General features: G+C 55.7%; 1 protein-coding gene across 1 annotated transcript in view; it reads right to left on the reverse strand.

Annotated features, from left to right (window-relative positions):
- LOC135240461 (bone morphogenetic protein receptor type-2-like) overlaps positions 1-21,357 on the reverse strand; it is a 64,147-nt gene that overhangs the window by 3,528 nt on the left and 39,262 nt on the right. The window contains exons 4-12 of the mRNA XM_064309926.1: positions 9,936-10,043; positions 9,740-9,831; positions 9,118-9,348; positions 7,179-7,293; positions 3,795-3,955; positions 3,135-3,282; positions 2,514-2,650; positions 2,080-2,252; positions 432-1,837 (exon numbers count right to left, since the gene is read on the reverse strand). Coding sequence (XP_064165996.1) covers positions 432-1,837; positions 2,080-2,252; positions 2,514-2,650; positions 3,135-3,282; positions 3,795-3,955; positions 7,179-7,293; positions 9,118-9,348; positions 9,740-9,831; positions 9,936-10,043 — 2,571 coding nt within the window. The remainder of the gene's footprint in view (positions 1-431; positions 1,838-2,079; positions 2,253-2,513; positions 2,651-3,134; positions 3,283-3,794; positions 3,956-7,178; positions 7,294-9,117; positions 9,349-9,739; positions 9,832-9,935; positions 10,044-21,357) is intronic.

Genomic DNA, 21,357 nt, shown 5'->3' on the forward strand with positions numbered 1-21,357 from the left:
AAGAAATCGGTGTTCAGCTAATCCCGTGATCCTATACTCAACGTACAATGTGTGCCATCAGGACCAGCCCAGCGTGTTATCGAGGCTGATCTGACAGGCAAGCTGGTATTCAGTTTGAACATTATCACTCCCTTCAGAGACACCAACTCCCAGCTTTGCTGATGACATCTGGAGCAAACACATCTGCTCGCTAACTAGCCGGCTAGCATCTGCTTTTGGAGGCAGACCAAATGTTACTTATGAATGGGAAAATCCCATAATTTGTATGAGAGAGATGATTTTGTGTGTGTGAGAGAGAGAGAGAGGGACAGAAAGAGGGAGGGGGGAGATGAAGACAGAGAGAAAGACAGAGATAGGAGGGGGGAGATGGGAGAGATGGAGAGAGACAGAGAGGGAGAGAGACAGACAGAGAGAGGGAGGCAGCCGCTCACCCATCAGAGTGGTCGCAGTCAGGTCCAGGGAGGTGGGCCGCTGGGCTCTCCTGGGTTTTGGCGGCCTGAGCGGGGCCTCCTCCTGGGGCGGTGGGGGCGGGGGGTCTGGGGCGGGGCCCGGGGGGGGTGCAGCGCCCTCGGGGGCGGGGGCGGGGGCAGGGGTGGCGTTGGCGTTGGTGTTGGCGTTGGTGTTGCCGCTGGTTCCGGCAGCAGTAGCGGCGGCTGCGCTGGCGTTGCCGTTGCTGTTGTTGTTGTTGTTGGAGTTGGAGCGCCCCGTGTGGTGGTGGTCGGACAGGCGGTCGAGCAGCCGCTGGTCGCGGGCGGCGGGGGGCTGCTCGCGCCGGAGCAGCGGCTCGTGCTCGTCCGGGCTGGAGTTGATGTTGATCCGGCTGTCCTCGCCGCTCAGCTGCGTCTGCAGCAGCGGGGCCGCCCCCTCCGCCTGCGGGCCCGCCGGGTTGGTGTTCCCGTACGGCGCCCCGCCCGAAGAGGCTCCGCCCACGTAGCCGTTGAGCGCCGCCGCCCCTCCCGCGGCCGCCGCCCCGCCCCTCCCGCCGGGCCCGTTGTTGGTGACGGTGACCAGGTGCGGCTCGGCGGCCGCCACCGTGTTCATCTTGGCCACGCCCGTCTCCACCTGCTTCAGGTTGGACTTGCCGTGCTTGCCGAACTTCAGGCGGGAAGAGGACTCCTTCCCCGGGGCTTTGGTGTTGAGCGGCAGGCTGGTGGGCCTCTTGGGCAGGTTCTGCTGTTTGGGGAGGGCGAACACGGCCCCCGGCCCGTCCCCGGGCACGCCCGCGCCGAACTCGGGCTGCCCCGCGCCCCCGCCGGCGCCCCCCGTCACCTCGGCGGCCAGCTTGATGAGCGGGTACAGCAGGCTGGAGCTGCCCGAGCTGAGCGGGTCCGGGGCGCTGAACTGCTTCTGGGAGTGCTCCATCAGGTTCTCGTCCGAGCTCTCCTTCAGGTTCTTGTCCACCTCCTTGGGGTCCAGCTTGGTGGTCTCCAGGTCCTCCTCGGTCAGCTGCAGGCAGACGGGCACGCCCGCGCCCCCCGCCAGCCCGTCCTCGGGGTAGCCCGACTCGGAGATGGTGGTCATGACGGTGCTGGGCGTGAGGCCGGCGGTGGTGGTGGTGGTGGTGGTGGACAGGCTGGTGCTGCTGGTCTCCGGGCTGGGCAGCCGGGCCTGGGCCTGGGCCTGCTGCCGCTCGTAGTTGATGGAGTTGCGGTTCTTCTCCCCGCTCCCCGAGGTCCCGCCCCCCACGCTGCTGCCGCCCCCTCCGGAGCTGGTCCCCAGGGCGGAGATGTCCCCGGGCAGGTTCTTGACCACGCCTTCGTGATCCTCGATGTAAGAGGAGGAGGAGAAGTCGGGGTACGGCCCCATCTTGGGCGCCCGGCGGTTGTGGGACAGGTTCCTGCGAGGGGGAGAAGGAAGAGAAGGAACATGGTCAGCGCAACACTGAGAATGAGTGCGCCCTGTGCTGACTGGCCAGGGTGGGTCTGTGCTGATTGGCTGGGGCAGGCCCAGTGCTGATTGGCCAGGGTGGGTCTGTGCCGATTGGCTGGGGCAGGCCCTGTGCTGACTGGCCGGGGCGGGTCTGTGCTGATTGGCCGGGGGGCCAGCCCCGTGCTGATTGGCCGGGACACACACACGCACCTCTCGTTCTGCAGCGCGGTGCTCATGGGGTTGACGGTGGGGCTGACGGACTTGTTGCGGTCCCAGATGAGCAGCAGCTCGGCCATGCGCTCCTCCGCACACTGAGCAGTGAGCCGCGCCTCCGCGTCCTGATCCCAGCAGTCCTCCATGGTCTCCTTCAGAGAGCGCACCGCCTGGGGGGGGGGGGGGGGGGGGGGGGGGAGAGGGGGCAGAGGGGGGGGGAGGGGAGAGGGAGGGGGTGTGGAGGAGGGACAAAAATAGACAGAGAAGGACAGAGGGAGGGAGAGAGAAAGACAGATGAGAGAGAGAAAGGTGATGATAAACACACTGAGAGACTGCCAGTTTTCCAGGAGACAGGAGACTAAAACGTGACTCCTGCGCGTGTCCCAGGCGGGGCACTGTGTCGGGCGGGACGGAGGGGCGGTCCCCCTCACCAGGCTGTTCTCCTTCCAGGCCTCGGGGAATTTGGGCCGCTGCTTCTCGCGGGACACCAGCACCTGCATGTCCTCGAAGGACGGGTGGTTCCCCGCCTCCGCCTGGAAGGCCATCTGGTACTCCGGCACGGTCTCCCCTGCGCAGAGACAGCCGCACCGTTACACAGCGCTCACACCAGAACCGCCAACGCTGACCGGGCCTGACCGGGCCAAACCAGGCCTGACCGAGCCAAACCAGGCCAGACGGGCCTGGCCGAACCTGACCGAGCTGGACCGGAGAGTGATCAAAGACACATCTTAAATATCACAGAGCAAATAACCAGTTTCCATAACAATACATTTTGAGCTGGCTGAGAGGATCCTTTTCGACTAACTGGGCTTGAAATCTCATGCATTTTTATCTCAGAGACTATGGCAGCCATTGTAAAACCCTCTCATCGGCCAATGCCTGTCTGCCAGGCACACGGACAGACAGGCTGGCAGGCTGATATACAGACGGACAGAGACAGATAGGCAGGCAGACGGACAGACAGGCAGACGGAAGGACAGGCGGGCAGGCTGACAGGCTGATATACAGACGGACAGAGACAGACAGACAGGCAGACGGACGGACGGACGCACCTGGGAAGAGGTCGGTGCAGCGCATGAAGATCTCCCAGTAGATGAGGCCGACGGCGTACATGTCCACCTGCTTGAGCGCTGATTCGCAGTCCCGCAGGTTCACCGCCCCCTCCAGCACCTCCGGGGCCATGTAGCGGATGGTCCCCACCTGCGGGAGGGCAGAGGTGCGGGGCGGGGCGGGACAGAGAGGGGCGGGGCAGGACAGAGAGGGGCGGGGCGGGACAGAGCAGGGCGGGACAGAGAGGGGTGGGGTGAGGTGGGGCGGGGCGGGAGGGGCGGGGCGGGACAGAGAGGGGCAGGGCGAGGTGGGGCGGGGCGGGGAGGGGTGGGGCGGGACAGAGAGGGGCGGGGCGAGGTGGGGCGGGGCAGGAGGAGGTGGGCGGACGGGGGCGGCTGGTTAGCTGTGCAGAGGCATTGCCCTTGAGAGAACCGGTTGCTGCTTCTGTAGCTTAACTACTCAGCTGTATAAATGGACCGTGAGCCAAGCGCCTGACTCCAGCTACCTTCAGCTGATAAGGCTGTCCATGAAGAGAATAAAAACATGCAACGCAATCATTACAGAGAGGACCAGCAGCAGAGATATCTCAGCCAGTGATAACAGCCTTTCTGCATGGCTGAGGGGGTGGGGCTTGACAGTGTGGGGGCGGGGCTTGCCCTCACCTCGCTGATGGCGGCGTTCTCCTCCTCGCCCGGGCGCACCAGCCGGTTCCCCGTCAGCTTCATGGACAGGCCGAAGTCGCTGATCACGCAGGTGCCGTCGTTCTTCACCAGGACGTTCCTGCTGTTTAGGTCGCGGTGCGACACGGCCGGCTTGTACACGTCTGCGGGAGAGAGGGGCGTCCGTTACACCTCAGCGAGCCCGGCTTCGCCGTAACAGGAGTGCTAACAAACACCCAGGAGCGCTAACAAACTCCCAGGAGTGCTAACAAACACCCAGGAGCGCTAACAACCCCAGAGTGCTAACAAACCCCAGAGTGCTAACAAACCCCTAGGAGCGCTAACAAACCCCCAGGAGTGCCAACAAATGCCCAGGAGCACTAACAAACACCCAGGAGCGCTAACAAACCCCCAGGAGCGCTAACAAACTCCCAGGAGCGCTAACAAACACCCAGGAGCGCTAACAAACCCCCAGGAGCGCTAACAAACCCCCAGGAGCGCTAACAAACCCCCAGGAGCGCTAACAAACCCCCAGGAGCGCTAACAAACACCCAGGAGCGCTAACAAACACCCAGGAGCGCTAACAAACCCTCAGGAGCGCTAACAAACACCCAGGAGTGCTAACAAACCCCCAGGAGCGCTAACAAACCCCCAGGACCGCTAACAAACCCCCAGGAGCGCAAACAAACCCCCAGGAGCGCTAACAAACACTCAGGAGCGCTAACAAACCCCCAGGAGCGCTAACAAGCCCCCAGGAGCGCTAACAAACACCCAGGATCGCTAACAAACACCCAGGAGCGCTAACAAACACCCAGGAGCGCTAACACACACCCAGGAGCGCTAACACACGCCCAGGAGCGCTAACAAACACCCAGGAGCACTAACACACCCAGGAGCGCTAACACACGCCCAGGAGCGCTAACAAACACCCAGGAGCACTAACACACCCAGGAGCGCTAACACACGCCCAGGAGCGCTAACAAACGCCCAGGAGCGCTAACAAACCCCCAGGAGCGCTAACACACGCCCAGGAGCGCTAACAAAACCCCAGGAGTGCTAACAAACCCCCAGGAGCACCAACACTGACAGGAACTGAGAACAGCCTGTAGGTAACTTCGTTTGTTTCCACACAGCTAACAGGCTAGCTCAATTCCACAGCCGGATCAAGATCAAGATCATTTACTGTAAAAACTCATCACTATGGGATATTTAAACATTTCAAAGCAATTTCTAAACTGTTTTCTTAAGTATGTTTTACCCTCTCAGTAGGACATTAATAAGACAGCTCAAGTCTGACTTTTATGCAAGGTATTCCATTGAGGTATGACGTGTCTCATACAAGCTTTAACTTGTTAAATCTCTTTAACAGCATTACAATCCCCTGTATCACTTTACAGTGTTTGGAATATATAAAAACCCCCGTATGCACCCTACAGTCCTTATCTGAATCGTGGTTTACTTTGCATCATTATTCAAATGATTATTTGTATGCATCACGGTACTCGTGAAGGTTTTGCATAAACTACTGATTTGATATGAAAATGAGGAATGTGTCGTACTAGCAGCTATGAGCCACTTCACCCAAACCAGGCGTCCACCAATCTGCAGTACAGCAGGTGATTACCGTGGCGATAACAGCTATACCTTAAAGCCATGTCTGCTTTAATGTGAAGAGTTGTGATACACACTCCGATGCTTCCTGTGCAGGCAGCGCAGTGTAAATCTGATTTGACTGACGGATGGCTTCCTCGCCCCCCTCCCCCTCTGGAGCAGCACGCTGTCATTAGCCCCCATTATCCCAGCTCAGGCCATCTGACTCTGTTTATATTGAGTTTGTACCGGCCCCCGCCCCACCCATTTCCTGTCCCGCAGCGTGTGCGCACACACACACACACACACACACACACAAGACTCTCTTCACTCTGCTGCTCTCTCTCAAACCGAGCTGCAGTGACGGGCTGCTGGCCACCAGAGGGCGCAGTGAGAGAACAGGGACAGGGTTTCTGAGCCTCTCTCTCTCTCTCTCTCTCTCTCAGGGTGTTAGCGGTTCTGTGAGCGGCGGGCCGGAGCTTTGATCAATACCAGAGTGAAGAGGACTCCGGCAGAGAACCGCGCCCGCTCGCTCGCCCACCCGCTCGCTCACTCAACCACCCACCAGCCCACCCGCCAGCTCGCTCGCTCTCTGTGAAGAGGGGAGGGAGACTAGGGGAACAGGAGCTTCATCCTAATCTGCAGAAAACCCGCGTTGAGCAAGAAGCTCCAATAAGAGCACACGCGTGTGCGAAACACAAAACACGCCATCCGCATTCGCACCGCACGACTTCACGCTCACTGTGAAGGACGACTTCACGCTCACTGTGAAGGACAGCTTCACACTCACTGTGAAGGACAGCTTCACACTCACTGTGAAGGACGGCTTCACGCTCACTGTGAAGGACGACTTCACACTCACTGTGAAGGACGGCTTCACGCTCACTGTGAAGGACGACTTCACACTCACTGTGAAGGACAGCTTTACACTCACTGTGAAGGACCGCTTCACGCTCACTGTGAAGGACGGAGCTCCGGGTCTGCTCTCTAACCATCTCTCAAGGAACAGGAAGTCACGGGCGAGAATTTCATTTTATTTATTTATTTATTTTTTTTACACAGAGCGTGTTTGCCCGTGACAGGGCGTGAACGACATCGTGGCGGACAGCTCCAGGGAGGAGCCCGCTGCCCTCCCGTCCGCGGCGGTACTCTGATGCATGCGGCGGACACGCGGGCGGCGGCGACTAGCGCAGCGACGCCTCATTAAAAATGGACACGGCGTCTGACCCAGATGTGCACATCAGCCTCGCTCAGAGGAGCACGCGGCTGCAGACCAGCTCTCCCCAGCTCTCTTCAGGCGTGCAAGCGTTCAGGTGCATGTGTGTTGAGGTGTGTGTGTTGAGGTGCATGTGTGTTGAGGTGTGTGTGCTCAGGTGCATGTGTGTTGAGGTGTGTGTGCTCAGGTGCTTGAGCATTGAGGTGTGAAAGTGTTGAGGTGTGCATGTTCAGGTGCGTGTGTGTTGAGGTGTGTGTGTTGAGGTGTACTAGTGTTGAGGTGCATGTATTCACGTGTGTGTGTTGAGGTGCGCCAGCGTTGAGGAGTGTGTGTTGAGGTGTACTAGTGTTGAGGTGCATGTATTCACGTGTCTGTTGAGGTGTGTGTGTTGAGGTGCGTGAGCGTTGAGGGGCGCCAGTGTTCAGGTGTGTGTTCAGCTGCGTGAGCGTCAAGGTGTGTGTTGAGGTGTGCCAGCGTTGAGGTGTGTGTGTTGAGGTGTACTAGTGTTGAGGTGCATGTATTCACATGTGTGTGTTGAGGTGTGTGTGTTGAGGTGCGTGAGCGTTGAGCGGCGCTCTGACCTCCTCTCAGCAGCTCGGTGTGCAGGTACGCCAGGCCCCTGGTGACAGAGTGGGCCAGCCTACAGCAGCTCGCCCAGTCCCCCGTCTGCACACTCAGATACCGACAGAGAGAGCCCTGCGGACAGTGGGAGAGAGAGAGAGAGAGAAGGGGAGAGAGGGAGTGTGAGGGAGGTCTGAACAGTCTTTGGAGAGAGAAGTGCGGAACAGGAGCTTCAGGTCACAGCGCTGGCGCAGGTGAAGGGAACGCTGTGACTCCACAAATCAGGTGTAAATGCCACACGACAAAAACACGCCCACCCCTGCCGCGGTCCCTCGTGTTGCCATGGTAACGTCCGTCACCGGCTCGTTCGGCACCACACCGCGATTCACGAAGAAGAAGAGGAAAAAAAACACAGATAATAACATCGTTCCTGCACAGGAGCGGCGGAGATGACCCTCGGCAAAGTGCGTTTTCTTCTTCTCTCTCCAATAGAATCAGCTTCAGAAAAGAACAGGCTGTGCTCTAACACGCTTACTGCGAGGCAGATGAGTCAGCCAGTCAGTAAGTCAGTCTGTCTGTCAGCCAACCAGCCATTCAGCCAATTAGTCAGTCAGTCAACCAGTCAGTCAGTCAGTCAGTCAGTCAGCCAGTCAGTCAGCCAGTCAGTCAGCCAGTCAGTCAGTCAGTCAGTCAGCCAGTCAGTCAGTCAGTCAGCCAGCCAGCCAGTCAGTCAGATGGTCAGTCTGTCAGTCAGTCAACCAGTCAGTCAGTCAGTCAGTCAGTAAGTCAACCAACCAGTCAGTCAGATGGTCAGTCTGTCAGTCAGTCAACCAGTCAGTCAGTCAGTAAGTCAACCAACCAGTCAGTCAGTCAGTCAGCCAACCAGCCATTCAACCAGTCAGTCAGTCAGTCAGTCAGTCAGTCAGTCAGTCAGTCAGTCAGCCAGCCAGTCAGCCAGTCAGCCAGTCAGCCAGTCAGCCAGCCAGTCAGTCAGCCAGTCAGCCAGTCAGTCAGCCAGTCAGTCAGTCAGTCAGCCAGCCAGTCAGCCAGTCAGTAAGTCAACCAACCAGTCAGTCAGATGGTCAGTCTGTCAGTCAGTCAACCAGTCAGTCAGTCAGTCAGTCAGTAAGTCAACCAACCAGTCAGTCAGTCAGTCAGCCAACCAGCCATTCAACCAGTCAGTCAGTCAGTCAGTCAGCCAGTCAGTCAGCCAGTCAGTCAGTCAGCCAGCCAGTCAGTCAGCCAGTCAGCCAGCCAGTCAGTCAGCCAGTCAGCCAGTCAGTCAGCCAGTCAGTCAGTCAGTCAGCCAGCCAGTCAGCCAGTCAGTCAGCCAGTCAGTCAGCCAGCCAGTCAGTCAGCCAGCCAGTCAGTCAGTCAGCCAGCCAGCCAGCCAGCCAGCCATCCAGTCAGTCAGTCAGTCATTCAGTCAATCGGTCAGCCAGCCAGTCAGTCAGTCAGCCAACTAGTCAGTCAGTCAGCCACTCAGCCAGCAGGTCCAGTCAGTCAGTCAGTCAGACGCTCTGTTGGCTGTTTCTCCAGCCACACACATAAGTGAGATGATCTTTTTTTCCTCTCATTTAAAAGGTACACGTATATACAGGGCGCAGTGTGCGGGTGCAGGACGCAGTGTGCGGGCGCAGGACGCAGTGTGCGGGCACGGGGGGCAGTTTGCGGGCACGGGTGCAGTGTGTGGGCGCAGGGGGCAGTGTGCGGGCGCGGGGGGCAGTGTGTGGGCGCAGGGGGCAGTGTGCGGGCGCAGTGTGCGGGCGCAGGGGGCAGTGTGAGGGCGCAGGGGCAGTGTGCGGGCACGGGGGGCAGTGTGTGGGCGCAGTGTGCGGGTGCAGGGGGCAGTGTGCGGGCGCAGTGTGTGGGCGCAGTGTGCGGGCGCAGGACGCAGTGTGCGGGCGCAGGGGGCAGTGTGCGGGCACGGGGGGCAGTGTGCGGGCGCGGGGCACTCACGTGCGGGTAGTACTCCATCACCAGCAGGTACTCCATGCGCCCGTCAGACGTCACGCGCTCGTCGCCCACGATGAAGCGCGCGATGTTGTCGTGCTCCAGCAGGGGGAGCCGGTAGATGGCGCGCTCGTTCACAAAGTTCTGCCGGTTGGCGTAGGTGAACACCTTGACCGCCACGGGCCGCTCGTCCAGGGAGCCCTTGTACACAGAGCCGTAGCGCCCGCGGCCAATCAGCTGGGAGGGAGGGAGAGAAAGGCGGGGCTTAGACGCGGTGGGAAACACGTTCACAGACACAGAAAACGAGACCAAACATGACTACCAGACATGACTACCAGACAGACAGACAGAGAGACAGACAGACAGAAACAGATAGAGAGACAGGCAGACAGAAACAGATAGAGAGACAGGTAGACAGACAGACAGGGAGACAGACAGACAGACAGGCAGACAGAAACAGACAGACAGAAACAGATAGAGAGACAGGCAGACAGACAGGCAGCCAGAAACAGACAGACAGAAACAGATAGAGAGACAGGCAGACAGATGGGGAGACAGACAGACACAGACAGACAGAAACAGGCAGACAGACAGGCAGACAGACGGGGAATGACCAGGCCAGGCTCACCTCCAGCAGCTTCAGGCTGTCCAGGTCCAGGGAAGGCTCAGAAGCGGCTGCTTCCATCATGTCCATGTTGTGAAGACCCTGCTTACGATCTCCTGTGAGCGTACACACACACACACACACACAGAGTTTGAGGTTAGGTCATGTGACAAGGTGTGGGCCCGCCCACATTCCATCTATAACCTCCACGGCAACCCACCTGTCAGCATGCGGTAGCCGAAGAACAGCGCCACAATTAGGATGGCTACTATGGAGACGGACGCCAGGGCGATGACGATGGTCTCCTCCCTGTACAGAGGCCGTGGGACTGTAGAGGAGAGAGAGCAGGGAGAGGGTGAGCAAAGGCTTTTACACAGTCTAAGTACAGGGCGCATACGCTGTGCGGACGGACAGTCCGCAGTCATTCGCCCTTTCATAGTCCAGTCGTACCACCGCACACCCAAGCCCTACATTTCCCACAATCTTTGCGCGTCGTTTTCCTTTTCTGCCAGAAGTTAGACTGTAAACAACATGGCCTCGTCCTTGCCCAGCGCTGTGCTTATTTCTCTCCATGAATTGTTGTTCTTATGAAAATCTTTATAATCCCGTTGGGATGAATCGTAGAGGTGCCTGTACCTTCTCACCTCTTCAGCCAGTCTCTCTCGTCGACTCCATGTCTGTTTTGTGTATTCCGCACAGAGACATCACCGCGTGTTTCCGGTGCCACATGAAATGCATGTCTATGTGAAACAGTTTCATACCGAGCCATGACTTGTGTGACACAGGTACGCGTACGCTAGGTACGCGCGGGCACAAAAATTGAGCTTCGCGCGGACCTGCCCAGGCGGACGTACGCTGAGGTCCACTATTTCGTCATTTTGACCACGCGGACCCCAGCGGAGTCCGGTCCGTGTGTGCTACGTCTGGACCATGAATTGGCCTTAACAGGGTCAGGAACAGGGCCAAGCCCAGACAGGAAGACTGCTCTCTAGTTTAACAGGAAGTGAGGGGGAGTGTACCGGTAAGCACCACAGGAAGCTGAAAGAATGCTGCATTCACAAACATTCCATGTGTTTGTCCATGTGCCCACCGCCTGCCCACCCCCATCCCACCCCCATCCCATCTCACGATCAGCCACTATATACAGAATAACAACTGAGCCTTCACACAGCCTGTGTGTGTTTGTGTGCGTGCTTGTCTGCGCGTGTGTGTGCGAGCGTGCGCATGCGTGCTTGTTTGCGTGTGTGTGCGTTTGTGTGTGTGTGCATGCGTGTGTGTGTGTATGTGTGTGTGTGTGTGTGCGTGTGTGTGCGTGCGTGTGTTTGCGTGTGTTTGTTCAGCTCCTCTTGTGTCAAATAAAGCCGCAGTCACAGCAATGAGAGTAAGAGGTCACTCTTGGTCAGCAGGGAACACACACACACGCACACACACACACACACACACGCACGCACGCACGCACACAAAGCTCTTCAGCTCCCAACGTCAGTAAAACCACCTCCGCAATTAATCACAATGATAAACCACAGCAGCACACAGCAGTCCTGGGGGCCGGGCGCTGACCCCGCGACCTTCAGATGAACACATTACATTACATTACATTATAGGTATTTAGCTGTATTTAGCTTTTTTTTTTTTTTTTTTTTTTTTTTTTTTTTTTTTTTTTTTTTAAATAGTTATGGGAGAGGGTTTAGGGAAGAGGAGAGAGGTATACAGAGAAGAGGTGCGTCTTGAGTTTCCGTTTGAAGGTGCTCAGACACTCTGCTGTTCTGACCTCCACTGGAAGATCGTTCCACCATCGTGGGGCCAGAACTGCAAAGAGTCGAGACCTTGTTGCTGCTCGTGTAGGGGGAGGAATCAGCCGCCCTGTAGTAGCCGATCGGAGCGATCTGGCCGGCTTGTAGGGTCTGATCATCTTCTGCAGATAACCAGGAGCTGACCCCATGACTGCTTGGAAAGCAAGCACCAGTGTCTTAAACCGGATGCGAGCTTGCACTGGTAGCCAGTGGAGGGAGATGAGGAGGGGAGTGACGTGGGAGTCACGAGGGAGGTTGTAAACCAGACGTGCTGCTGCATTCTGGATGAGCTGAAGGGGTCTGGTGGCTGATGCTGGGAGGCCAGCCAGGAGGGAGTTGCAGTAGTCCAGACGTGACAGTATCATGGCCTGGACCAGGAGCTGTGTGGAATAATTGGTGAACACGACGTACGCAACACAAAAAACCAGCGAGCGTCCGCCGCGCGGAATTAAATTAAAAATACTTCCATACCGCGGCGAAAAAAATAACCGGCAATCATTGTTACATTATAATTACACGAGTTCCGCGAAAACGCTACACACTGATTGGCTTACAGCCGCGATGTTTACAGAGTAGCAACTGTATTTTGATCATTTCCAGGAAGGATTCTCTGAAGAGCAATTTAGTTAATGTTCCATGTTTACGCCGTAAACACTGATGCGTTTTACAGAAACGGCGCCGCTTCTGAAAACCCGACAGCAAGGCCACGCGTGGCAGTGGGTGAAAGGGCTGAGCAGGATGAGGTATCTGCGTCCCACGTTTCAGGCACCTACAGTATCTTACGTGTTCAGGAAGAACGCTCAAATCTTTAATAAAAAGGACGTTAACGTTCAGCCGAACCTGCGATCAGTTAGAATACGGGCTTCTGCTGCAGCCCTCCACAAATGATCCGTAAACCTTTTTTATTTATTTATTTATTTTCTGAGACTTCAGGAGTTTGGAATTTATGAGCACAGAAGCAGAAAATGAAACGCTATTCTAAACTGCTACAACGAGCTGGCAATGCCTCCCATAAAAACAACACATCTTATTTAAAGTGCTTTCCACACATATAAAGCACTGCTACAGGACATCGATTGAAAGCAGTAAAAGTGTAGAAACAGCTACAGGACAGGAGCTGCCTAATCCCTGCACACACACACACACACACACACACACAGCTACAGGACAGGAGCAGCCTGCACACACACACACAGCTACAGGACAGGAGCAGCCTGCACACACACACAGCTACAGGACAGGAGCAGCCTGCACACACACACAGCTACAAGACAGGAGCAGCCTGCCTACACACACACACACACACACACACACAGCTCAGAAACACCAGCAGCAGTTTCTGCTGCCAGAGCTGTACGTGACTGACGGCATCCATTTCCCCTGCAGCTACTCCCCCTCCTTCGCACGCAAACACACACACATACGCACGCACACGCACACATGCACACACAAATACAGACGCACAGAAACAAACAAACACACACACACACACAGACAGACACACACACAAAAAACACACGCAAACATAACACACACACACACACACACACACGCGCACACACACACAGAGACAGACACACACACACACACACACACACACAGACAGACACACACACGCTCACAGCAGCTGAAGTGTTTACATGTCCTGGAGCCAGAACCATGTCGCCTGGAGGCAGTGTGTCTGCTCCACCCCCCTAACCCTCCCCCTCAAACCCCCCCTCCCCCCGGTCTCTCCCTGCGCCTCCTCCTCCACTTCAGGGCCACCTCAGCTCCTCCTCCCCGACTCATTTCTCCTCTCATTTCTCCTCTCGTTCTTCACAATCTGTCTGTTTCTGCTCTCTCTCTCTCTCCTCTGTCTGTTTCTGCTCTCTCTCTCTCCTCTGTCTGTTTCTGCTCTCTCTCTCTCTCTCTTTCTCTCGCTCTCTCTCCTCTGTCTGTTTCTGCTCTCTCTCTCTCTCTGTTCTGCCTCTCTCTCTCCTCTCTCTCGCTCTCTCTCCTCTGTCTGTTTCTGCTCTCTCTCCTCTGTCTGTTTCTGCTCTCTCTCTCTCTCCTGTCTGTTTCTGCTCTCTCTCTCCTCTGTCTGTTTCTGCTCTCTCTCTCTCCTCTCTCGCTCGCTCTCCTCTGTCTGTTTCTGCTCTCTCTCTCTCCTCTCTCTCGCTCTCTCTCTGCTCTGCCTCAAAAGAACAGGAACACTATCTCACACATTCATTTATTTTACAGACAAAAAAACCTCCCAGTCCAAGCGACCCGCGCTCTCTACTCAGAGAGAAGAGGCAGCCGTGTCCCCGTCTCAGGTGCTGCAAGAGGTGGAGGATGAGGTGTAAACTAGAGGTGGAGGAGATGGAGGTGCTATAAGCTGGAGAAGGCAGAGGTGGAGGTATAATCAGGAGGTGTAGGAGGAAGTATCATTAGGAGGTTGAGTGGGTGTAAGCTGGAGGTGGAGGGGGAGGTGTATGCTGGACCAGACAGAGGTGGAGGTATAATCAGGAGGTGTAGGAGGAAGTATCATTAGGAGGTTGAGTGGGTGTAAGCTGGAGGTGGAGGGGGAGGTGTATGCTGGAGCAGACAGAGGTGGAGGTATAATCAGGAGGTGCAGGAGGAAGTATAATCAGGAGGTTGTGGAGGTATAAGCAGTAGGTGGAGGAGGAAGTATACTCAGGAGGGTGAGGAGGTGTAAGCAGGAGGTGGAGGGGGAGGAGGAAGTATAATCAGGAGGTTGAGGAGGTATAAGCAGTAGGTGGAGGAGGAAGTATACTCAGGAGGGTGAGGAGGTGTAAGCAGGAGGTGGAGGAGGAGGTGCAATAGCTGGAGGAGCAGTAGGATCACTTCTCGCTAATCCACACTGCGTTTCACCTCCTCCTCGAACAGGGCTAACAGACGTGCCAGCAGCCATCGCCGTGGGAAACAAGCTGCTCCCTCAGCGCCATGCCAAACACTGACCCCCCCCCCCCCACACACACACCCACCCACCCACCCCCACCTCCCTTCCAAACTCAAGCCCTGCCAGTCGCCACTACCGCCACAGTCAACACGCGTGCCTCTGGCCCTGAGGACTGAACACTAACAAAGTACAACAGCACAATGGCGAGAATCGACTAAATACAGTAATACACCCCCGTCTCTCTCTCTCTCTCTCTCTCTCTCTCTCTCTCCCGTCTCTCTCTCTCTCTCTCTCTCCCTCTCTCTCCCTCTCTCCATTTCCATTCAAACTTCGGTATGAAAGCATCATCATGAAATCCACCAAAGTAAATATCGCCAATGTCTAGACATCAGTGACAAAAAACCACATATTGGAAACAACACAAAATCCTTGGGTTTCAGACTCATCCTGAAGGGTGCAGGGCGGACATTTTGTCTGTGATTCTGGGCTTTGTGTCAGTGGTGCTCCTCGGTCTGTAAGAGGCAACTTTGTGCTTCACTGCCAAACTCTCCCAGACCCCCCAGCACCCCCCCCAGACCCCCCCCCCGCCCCCTGCCCCTGTGGGCGTGGCGTTTCTCAGAAAACTCAGGACTAACGGGGAAAACGTCTCTCCCTCACGTCACCACACACGTCACCACACGCCACCCGCTGTGAGACAGCACAGCAGTGCCAGAGCCTGGTGAAGCTGACGCAGGGCACACAGGGGCTGGTGAAGCTGACGCAGGGCACACAGGGCACACAGCCCCTCCGCTCTGGGCACACAGCCATGCCCATACGGGCCGGTCTCAAAGGTTAGGTTTGCTGACTTGAGTCCGTAACCATGGCGTCACTGTTGCCGGGCCATCTGCTGTGGAGCGCCAGATCGAATGACCCAATCAGAGCTGCAGTCTGAGCTGTGCACCGGTGCCAATGACCCAATCAGAGCTGCAGTCTGAGCTGTGCACCAGTGAGAATGACCCAATCAGAGCTGCAGTCTGAGCTGTGCACCAGTGCCAATGACCCAATCAGAGCTGCAGTCTGAGCTGTGCACCAGTGAGAATGACCCAATCAGAGCTGCAGTCTGAGCTGTGCACCAGTGCCAATGACCCAATCAGAGCTGCAGTCTGAGCTGTGCACCAGTGAGAATGACCCAATCAGAGCTGCAGTCTGAGCTGTGCACCAGTGAGGATGACCCAATCAGAGCTGCAGTCTGAGCTGTGCACCAGTGAGGATGACCCAATCACAGCTGCAGTCTGAGCTGTGCACCAGTGAGGATGACCCAATCAGAGCTGCAGTCTGAGCTGTGCACCGGTGAGGATGACCCAATCAGAGCTGCAGTCTGAGCTGTGCACCAGTGAGAATGACCCAATCAGAGCTGCAGTCTGAGCTGTGCACCGGTGCCAATGACCCAATCAGAGCTGTGCACCGGTGCCAATGACCCAATCAGAGCTGCAGTCTGAGCTGTGCACCAGTGAGAATGACCCAATCAGAGCTGCAGTCTGAGCTGTGCACCAGTGAGGATGACCCAATCAGAGCTGCAGTCTGAGCTGTGCACCGGTGAGAATGACCCAATCAGAGCTGCAGTCTGAGCTGTGCACCAGTGCGAATGACCCAATCACAGCTGTAGCTCTGCTTGTGCGAGGCTGCGCTGCACTGTGGCTCAGTTTAATTGTATTTTATTACAGCGGTCTTGTGGCTGTAAGCGCTTAATGGGGGGGCAGTGCAGGAAGCCTCAGGGCCAGCTGGTGGGGGGGGGGGGGATTGGGGGGCATGGGGGGCATGGGGGGCAGGGGGGGTTGTTCTGGCCTCAGCTCTTGGCAGGACGGGGGCAGGTCCAGCCCTGTCAGCAGATCCCATCAAGGAACTGGTTCAGGAAAACCGAGCCTGGCGTTCTTATCCAATTCCCACTCGATTTCAGCCTAATTTCTGTATGGGTTAAGATCGCCCGCACACTTCCTCTTCCGGCTTATTTACAGCCAATGTGAAATCAGCTTGAGCAGATTTTTCTCCACTTTGTACTTACGCCCAATGTGCATGCTCCTGGAGGTCATCTTACCACCAGGCCCCAGGTTTGGGAGAACTGTGCCTGCAGAGCAAAGCCCTACTGCAGCCCCCGTTCACTGGGGGACGGTGGATCCAGACCATCATTTATTTTTAATTCCAGGGTACTGTATTTTCACCATAACACCATTCCGTGCATAAAATAATCATTTGTGCCGAACTGAAATAAATCTATTTCTGGGAATGCACAAAACAGCAAGCTAAACGGTTTCGCTTGTTTTGGTCGACATCGCTAAGAGGGCTGCGGAGGCGCACATGCTAAATTTAACAGAGGAATTTAAGACACTCGTCTACCTTTACCCAATCTTCTCCATTTCCATCTCTTTCCCTCTCCCTCTCTCTCTCTCATTCTCATTCTCTCCCTCTCCCCCTGTCCTCCTCCCTCCAGAAATATTTCATCTCACAATAACCCCAGCTGCTCAAGGCCAGGGTCAACCTGCCTCTCAAACCACGGCCAACCTGCTGCTGCACACGCTCTGTTGAGACTTCCGCACGTGCGCTAGCTCTGAGGCACGCTAGCTCTGAGGCAGACTAGCTCTGAGTAACGCTAGCTCTGAGGCACGCTAGCTCTGAGGCAGGCTAGCTCTGAGGCAGGCTAGCTCTGAGGCACGCTAGCTCTGAGGCAGGCCAGCTCTGAGTAAGGCTAGCTCTGAGGAACGCTAGCTCTGAGGCAGGCTAACTCTGAGGCAGGCCAGCTCTGAGGCACGCTAGCTCTGAGCCACGCTAACTCTGAGGCACGCTAGCTCTGAGCCACGCTAACTCTGAGGCACGCTAGCTCTGAGCCACGCTAACTCTGAGGCACGCTAGCTCTGAGCCACGCTAACTCTGAGGCACGCTAGCTTTGAGTAACGCTAACTCTGAGGAACGCTAACTCTGAGGCAGGCTAGCTCTGAGCCACGCTAACTCTGAGGCACGCTAGCTCTGAGCCACGCTAACTCTGAGGCACGCTAGCTCTGAGCCACGCTAACTCTGAGGCACGCTAGCTTTGAGTAACGCTAACTCTGAGGCACGCTAACTCTCAGCCACGCTAACTCTGAGTAACGCTAACTCTGAGCCATGCTAACTCTGAGGCACGCTAACTCTGAGGCACGCAGACCCACACAAAGCTCCGCCTCCCTGCTGCACGTCACAGTTCCACCTCACTACGTCTCTGCTGCTGCGTTAAGACGGGAGTCTGTTGTACCGTCTAAGGGGCTGAAGCAAACCAGCCAATCATGTTTCAGTATCCCCTCCCCCTCGTAGCAGAAGAGCAGCGGCCACAGGAGCAGTGCCCTCCGTGCCAGAGATCAGCAGACAGAAATAATGGAGCGCAGACAAGCAGGCAAAAGCAGTGGAGCTAAGATGGCTCTGATTGGGCACAATGCTACCTGGGTCATTCACACACACGCACGCTCACACACACGTGCACAGACACACACACACACACGCACACACAGACGCGCACGCACGCACGCACGCACACACACACAGACACAGGCTCACACTCACGCACACACAGACACACACGCACACACAGACACACACGCACACACAGACGCGCACGCACGCACAGACACAGGCTCACACTCACGCACACACAGACACACACGCACACGCACACACACACACACACACACACACACACACACACACACACACACACACACACATACACTATATACTATACACAAACACACACACACACACACTACACACACGCTCACGCACACACAGACACACACGCACACACAGACACGCACGCACACGCACGCACACAGACACACACGCACGCACGCACGCACGCACACACACCTGTTATTTGGCTCAGTGAAACACACAGGCCCTAATCACACGGGATGGACAGAAAGAGGACGTGCGAAGAATCACTCAGGAGGCGGGGCTCACCGGCGGAATGCCGCTGAACTGGAGACAAAGCGACTGATGAAACTGCATGACACCACACTGCATGTTCGTTGTCGCGGGCAACCAGTGAGGACAGCGCAATAAAAGGTTCTCTCTGTTTTTTCCTTATTTGCGTGGTTCACTCTCTCGCTCTGTCGCATGGCGGTGTGTCAGGGACAGGGTGTAAGAACGCCAGGACAGCTCCTCTCTCAGCAGCGCGGAGAGGGGAGAGGGGAGAGAGCAGGAGAAGCTAAAAATGCAAACGCAAGCAGCCAGATAATATACGTCTCTCCTTCTGTCTCTGACACACACCTGCTCTCACCAGCCTCGCCTGCAGCCCCCCCCCCCACAGACACGCACAAGCATACACACACACACATACACAGAGGCGCACACACACACACACACACAGGCACACAGACACGCGTGCGCGCGCGCACACACACACACACACACACACACAGGCACGTGCACACACACGCACACACAGGCACACAGACACACACACCCCCACACAGGCGCACACACACACACACACACACACACACACAGGGTCGTGCATAATGGCTGACATGCCTTCATTATGACCTGCTGATAAGACACTGAGCACTCCGCGTACTCCGTTACACAAATAAAGCTCTGTACAGCTAACGGCTACAGGAGGCTAATCTGACATGTCCGGGCAGCGGACACCAGTGAAGGTAAACTCACAGCGCGGTTCCTGTCCACAAGACAACAAGGCTTTCACAGCTATTACCTCATAATCAGTCTAATACCAAATAAACGTAATCCGGTTTTCCAAGCCAGACTCAACTGTCGGGACTAGTCTGTCTGAGTAAATGCTCTTCAATGGAAGGTGGGCGGAGCCATGGTCCTGAGTGGGAGGGGCCACGCCACGGCTTCCTGTGTAGCAGAGACGGCGAGGGATCAGGAAACGGCGCGTCTCGTCTCCACGCCGCGGCGTTCACGGCTGACTGCGGCACCGGAACGTTCCGCCCGGGCGGCATCGGGCTCCAGGGCTATCGGGTTTCGGACCCGCCCCTACCTGCACCCACACACACCCACACACACCTGAGCGCCGCACTTCCTCACCATCGCCCAGGACGCCGTGAGAAAGAGCGACGCAGACATCAGGCCCCGTCCGGGAATACTGCCTGCCAGTAACACAGCTCACAGGCCTTACAGAGTGTGTGTGTGCGTGTGTGTGTGTGTGTGTGTGTGTGTGTGAGAGAGTATCTGTGTGTGTGTGTGTGTGTGTGAGAGAGTGTCTGTGTGTGAGTGTGTGTGTGTGTGTGTGAGAGAGTATCTGTGTGTGTGTGTGTGTGTATGAGAGAGTGTCTGTGTGTGAGTGTGTGTGTGTGTGTGTGTGTGTGTGTGTGTGAGAGAGTATCTGTGTGTGTGTGTCTGTGTGTGTGAGTGTGGGCTTGTGTGTGTGTGTGTGACAGTGTGCCTGTGCCTCCGTGTATGAAGGGGTAAGTGTGTGTGTGTGTGTGTCTGGGTGTGTGTTTGTGTGTGTGTCTGTGCGTTAGTGTGGGTATTTTGTGTACATTTCCCGAAACATAGACTGCAGCTGTCTGTTTCTCTCAGTAGTGCAGCCTGTCAAATTCTAACGAGTAAGAACCCCATGACCCCGCCCCCACTCCCTAAACCCCCCCCCCCAAAAAAACTCCCTTAACCCTCTGACCCCAGAACCCAGACAAGCCCCCCTTCAGAGAGCGGAATGCCAGGGGTCATTCAGGGGTCCCTCCAGGGTGAAGAGAGAGAGACAGTGAACGTGGACAGGGCCCAGGTCAGAGTTCACCACTGGGCTACAGCATGGACATACTGCTACGCTACTCTTCCAGAACTACACTGAGGAAGCTCAGCTACGCTACACTTTCAGAACTTCACTGAGGAAGCTCAGCTATGCTACACTTTCAAAACTACAGCGAAGAAGCTCAGCTACACTAAACTTTCAGAACTACACTGAGGAAGCTCAGCTATGCTACACTTTCAGAACTACACTGAGGAAGCTAAGCTACGCTATACTTCCAGAACTACAGCGAAGAAGCTCAGCTACACTAAACTTTCAGAACTACACTGAGGAAGCTAAGCTACACTACACTTCCAGAACTACAGCGAGGACGCTCAGCTACACTAAACTTTCAGAACTAAACTGAGGAAGCTCAGCTACGCTACTCTTCCAGAACTACAGCAAGGAAGCTCAGCTACACTAAACTTTCAGAACTACACTGAGGAAGCTCAGCTACGCTACTCTTCCAGAACTACAGCGAGGAAGCTCAGCTACACTAAACTTTCAGAACTAAACTGAGGAAACTCTGCTATGCTACACTTCCAGAACTACACTGATTACCCCAGTCTCACACAGACAGACAGACGCACACACGCGTACACACACACACACACACAGTTTAGAGAAAGCTGGAAGTCTCAGTCTATGTGCATTCAGGGTGAGGCGCACTGTAATCCAAGCTTCGCAAGTTCCGGAGGTTTTTTTAACTTTTGGTTTTCTTTTTTTTAAAAACAAACCACATTTAATTATTTAATATCACATTATAGGATAATGTTTCTCAGTTCCAGAAAATCGATGACAATAAAAGAAGTCTGCCGGTAAAGAGCGATGAGGAGGTTGTGAGAGTGGAGGAGCTTGCCATTTAGAAAGGGGGGGGGGGGGGGCGACTGTACCCCACTGCAATTATAACCACTCACCCGCCAAAAACCACATACACCCAGCCAAACACCACACACACCCCACCAACGCACACCACCAAATACCAAACACTCTCCACCAAGCACTAAACACACCCGCCAAAACACCTTTGTCCATTTAATTATAAAAGAAAAAGAAACTGTCTTATGAATGTATTTTACCTGTTAGAGCTCACTGTACTCAACTGCTTTTCAAATGCACACACGCAGGCACACACACACAAGTACACACAAGTACACACACACACACACACACACACACCCAGTCACACGCACACATACATACCCAGCCACACACA

The sequence above is a fragment of the Anguilla rostrata genome, chromosome 15 (genome assembly GCF_018555375.3).
Source record: "Anguilla rostrata isolate EN2019 chromosome 15, ASM1855537v3, whole genome shotgun sequence".
Taxonomy (NCBI): Eukaryota; Metazoa; Chordata; class Actinopteri; order Anguilliformes; family Anguillidae; genus Anguilla; species Anguilla rostrata.